General features: G+C 43.3%; 1 protein-coding gene across 1 annotated transcript; it reads left to right on the forward strand.

Moving 5' to 3' along the window:
- Positions 1 to 217: 217 nt before the first annotated feature.
- LOC150040822 (spindlin-2) lies at positions 218 to 1100 on the forward strand. Its single transcript, XM_090326594.1, has one exon. The coding sequence runs from the start codon at positions 218 to 220 to the stop codon at positions 995 to 997; it is 780 nt and encodes a 259-aa protein (XP_090182720.1). The 3' UTR covers positions 998 to 1100.
- Positions 1101 to 4889: the final 3789 nt, after the last annotated feature.

Raw genomic sequence — 4889 nt, forward strand, 5'->3', positions numbered from 1 at the left:
GCCACAATCTTCTCTAGCTCTCTTGTGCAGCCAAAGAAGCTTGGAAAGAGAACATTGCAGGCAAGATTCCAAGAGTGTCTTGATATACAATATTGTTACGGGCCACATGTGAATAACTTGTGTAGTGATCTGCATGGAACTTAACAATATACAGAAAAATCCTCACCTTCTATTACCTGTAATGTTTGTCCCTAGCTTTCCTGCTCCCTTTTCAGGCATGAAGACTCCCCACAAGAAGACAGCTGCAAAGCAGCAGTCTAGGGAAGCTGTAGGTCACCACACTGGATCTACAAACATAAAGAAGAAAAAAAACACTCACAAGAAGCAGAGGGGGAGACCTGCATCCCAGCCACCCAGGAACATTGTGGGCTGCAGAATTTCTCATGGCTGGAAGGAAGGCGATGAACCTATCACACAGTGGAAAGGAACTGTTCTGGATCAGGTGCCTATAAATCCCTCTCTCTATTTGGTGAAATATGATGGAATTGACTGTGTCTATGGACTGGAACTTCACCGGGATGAAAGGATTTTAAAACTTAAAATCCTTCCTGATAAGGTGCCATTTTCTCGAGTCAGAGATGTGCGCCTTGCGAATACCATCATTGGCAAGGCAGTGGAACACCTGTTTGAGGGTGAGCATGGTTCTAAGGATGAATGGCGGGGGATGGTGCTAGCCCAAGCACCTATCATGAGTGCTTGGTTTTACATCACCTATGAGAAAGATCCCGTTCTATACATGTACCAGCTTCTAGATGATTACAAAGAAGGTGATCTCCGCATAATGCCAGAGGCCAGTGAGAGTGCTTTAACAGACAGGGAGCCAGAAGGAGTTATAGATGGCCTGATAGGTAAACATGTGGAATACACCAAAGAAGATGGCTCCAAAAGGACAGGCAAGGTCATTCACCAAGTTAAAGCCAAACCCTCTGTGTATTTCATCAAGTTTGATGATGATTTCCATATCTATGTCTATGATTTGGTGAAAAAGACCTACTAGGTAAAATTTGCAAAGTGTGAGGAGGCAAATGTATAATTTGTAGATGTGCAAAATCCTAATTTTTCAATGTATTCAAAGCTTAAGGATCCCTAATAACCCAACATCTTTGCCAGCATAACTGTTTTCTGCAAAACACAATTTTATGTGGATATCACACACTATATGTATGTACTTTGTCTTGTGGAAAATATTGGGTTGTTTGCTTTATGGGTCATAAAAGAAAGGAATAGCTATCAATTCAACCTGTGAATAAAGTGCAGCTAGTATGACCTGTTGCCTAAAAATGAAATGCAATTTAGCTGAGACAGTCTATGGGGAGGGGAATGAGCTAGAGATGGGCTGTGGGAAAGACAGGGGAGGAGGTGAGTGTTTAAGAAGAGGTAGAGAGGCACCAGAAAAAGAGGAGGCTCCTTCAGGGTGAATCTAGGAGGAAAATCCAGTATAAAAGGGAGTAAAGGATGGTAGAAAGTGAAAATTGGGGGTTTAGAGAAAAACAGACAGAAGAAGAAGAATAGGGAGGGAAACAAAGCTTAGAAGAGGTCTAGAATAGTTAGGGAAATATCGCATTGGAGCTGATCTGTGGAGAGGCCAAGACACACAAAGGGAGGGTGTACACAAGGTTAGCATGGCCAGCAATGAAGGGATACTGGAAAAACAGATTCCAGAAAGACAGAATGAGGGAGTGACACTATAGAACAAAAAGTATGGAGAACAGATCCTAAGAGATCTGAGAAGGCCCAGGGGAAAGTTGCATTCATAGCATGAGCACATCCACCCTTTTTTGATGTGCACTAGTGAAGTGGTGGGTATCAAAGAAGGTAGGTGCATTGTACTTCCCCAGAAGGGTATGCCGTTAGAAGATTACTAGGGGGTCTGTTTTAGAGCTATAGGGCTATTCCTGTCACAGACACTTTTTGCTATACCTGCTGAGCACAACCTCAACCCTCAGCCTAAACACACTAAAACAGTGTTTCATAAGCTCTGGTATCTGGAGATGCCTCCTTAGTTTTCACCATGGAGGTACATGCAATAAATCTAGGACCTGGGAGCAGAGGAGAATTCATGATTCATCTCCCTTACGGTATTTATGAAGAATGAGCTTGTGTGATTCTCACAATTAGAGAGATGTGTGCTGATGAATTTGGGAAAAAAATTAAATCATTTGTGGGGCTTGAACTCTGAGCCTGAGGGTTTCAGCTCAAGGCCAGAACTCTACCACTTTTAGTTTCAGTGCAACTTCTGGTTTTCTAGTGGTTAACTGGAGATAAGAATCTCATGAACTTTCTTGCCCGGTCTGGCTTTGAACTGAGATCTTCAGATCTCAGCCTCCTGAGTGGCTAGGATTACAAGCAGGAGCCAAGGGAGCCTGGCTTGAGTTTGGAGATTTTTTTTTTCTTTCTTTTTTTGCCAGACCTGGGCTTGAGCTCAGGGCCTGAGCCCTGTTCTTGGACTTTCTCAAGGCTAGAGCTCTACCACTTGAGCCTCAGCACCACTTCTGGCTTTTTTTCTATGTATGTGGTACCAAGGAATCGAACCCGGGTCTTCGTGCATGCTAGACAAGCACTCTACCACTAGGCCAAACTTCCGGCCCCAAGTCTGGAAATTTTTTAATCTTGATGAATAGAACCTTGTGGAACCCAATACAAGAGCTCCATCACCACCATGCCCTGCTAGTATTCCTTGCCTGCTTTCAGAAAGGGTGGGACATCAGAAGATTGAGCCTTATATCTTCTCAAGGCAATGGAAGACCTTGGTTATCTATGTTTCAGCTACTGCTTGACGCCACAAGTGGTTTTAACCATTGCTCCATCAGAGGCAGGCCCTCTGTCCCAAATAGCCTTATTCTGTCTATAACCTCCATGAAGCATGTGGCTATTGACACCTCAACTCACTTGCCCCTGGCCAGTGTGGTCCCCTAAACTCACAGGAAAGTGTCTTGGAAGTTCATACAGCTCTTTGCTTCCAGGTAATGTAGATGTCACAGAGACTAAGCTGGGAGTTGTGACTTTGTGTAATGAATTCTTTTGGCTGTATATTGTTACATGGAGGGGTAGTGTGTTTGGTTGAGAGAAAGAGTATGAAATCTTAATAAAGTCCCTGAGAACTATTGTGTCCAGTGCATAGTGTGTGTCCTCTTCCTCTTTGCTTTGTCTTTAGCCAGTCATCCTGAAGTCCCTCTCAAAATGCAGTCTCTGATTTCTGCATCCCCACTTTCACTAAACTGTACTTGTGCCCCCAGACAAAGAGTCTTAGTCAGTCCCTAATAGAAAGGCTTACTGACCTTCATGCTAGAGTGTGGAAACAGGAGGCTTCGGGAGGACTGAAGGAAGGTGATAAATGTAGTTCATTCTCTCCATTCCACACTGACCCTGAGGCTGACTTAAGAATTACACAAAGCAAGCCCACCTCATCACACAGGAATTCATTCTCTTTCATATACCACCAGCCAACAGAAGCTTTCTATCCAGGGACCAATCTCAGCTTGCCATGTGTTGCTTGGTCTTAGGATTTTATTATTTTCTAGCTTAAATTTGGTACTTTAGGCATTTGGGAGAGTTCAAATAATGTAAATTGATCTCTGGCTTCTGTGGAAAAAAATCAAATAGAGCCATAAAAATAACATAATTGAGATCCACATTCCATCAAGGTTATAGGCATATATACATCAAGGATATATAGATCTCAGGTAGGTTTTAGCCCATTTTAGGCTCAGAATCTCCTTTCCAGTTGCCCCTCCCCCAGCTGGTCTGCTTCACTGTAATAAAATGCACACTTGTCCCCTGGAGGCATTTGTATCTGTACCTTTATGGAGACAGCCAGCAAATCCTGCCCATTTTAGCTTTCCTTGTCCTGACTGTGTCCTTAGTTCATTTGTTTTATCTTCATCTCACAGGTGCTTTGGACGGGAGGGGGCTTCGAGGCATTGTTTAGACAAAGCACTGATGATACAGCAGAGAACACATAAAGAAGGACTTTACCCACACAGAGATTTCATTTTAGGGACAGAGACAGTGGCCAAGCTAAGTAAAACTATTTTCATAGTGGCAAGTGCTAAGAAGGAAAAACAGAAGCAAGGTATGGGACCTGCAATTCCAGGGAGGGTCTATTTAGAGAGATAGAATGGTCAGGAGAGGCCTCACTGAGCACTTGGCTCTTGAGTCAAGACCTGAATGTAATAAGTAGAGTGGTCCTGTAACTGGCTAGGTGAAGGACAATTCCAGATACAGGGCCAAAAAATGAGGTCCCTCCCTGGCACTAGTGGCTCATACCTGTATCCCTAGTTACTTAGGAGTCTGAGATCCGAGGATCATGGTTCAAAGCCAGCCTGGGCAGGAAAGTCTTCAAGACTTTTTTTTCCAATTAATCACCAGAAAAATGGGTAGTGGGGCTGTGGATCAAAATGGTAGAACACTAGCTTTGAGTGTAAAGGCTCGGGGACAGTGCTCAGTCTCTTGAGTTCAAACCCCACAAGTGACAAAAACAACAGCCTCAAAAAAAAGCCATCCCAAGGCCTGATATATTTCAGGGGAGCAGGTAAGATGTCAGCATGGCTGAAACTGAATGAGCAAGTAGGGGAGAGCAGGAGGTAATTTTAAAGAGGTCAGAGGGACTGAGGAATCAAAGTTTAGAGCCCTGCAGGTTGCAGTCTGGGAGCAGAATATAGATTTGGTATTAAGAGACAGAGTGGGAGGAAGAGAATCTTTCAGTAGAAAAATAACTTGTTTTGTCTTAAGTTTACTCTGGCAACTCCAGAGGGTAGTCTATAAAGTTTCCAGATTAAAGTAGCAAAATCAAATATACCAATATAACCTAGTACCCTGAAGGTACATTTGCACATAGGAAACTTGAGTCATAAGAGTAGTGGCATTTCAAATGATTAATGAACAATACT

Source organism: Megascapheus bottae, chromosome X (genome assembly GCF_031878675.1).
Source record: "Megascapheus bottae isolate mThoBot1 chromosome X, mThoBot2.hap1, whole genome shotgun sequence".
Taxonomy (NCBI): domain Eukaryota; kingdom Metazoa; phylum Chordata; class Mammalia; order Rodentia; family Geomyidae; genus Megascapheus; species Megascapheus bottae.

Excerpts from the sequence above, each read along its gene's own strand:
- LOC150040822 (XM_090326594.1), top strand. The coding sequence starts at position 218 with ATGAAGACTCCCCACAAGAAGACAGCTGCAAAGCAGCAGTCTAGGGAA.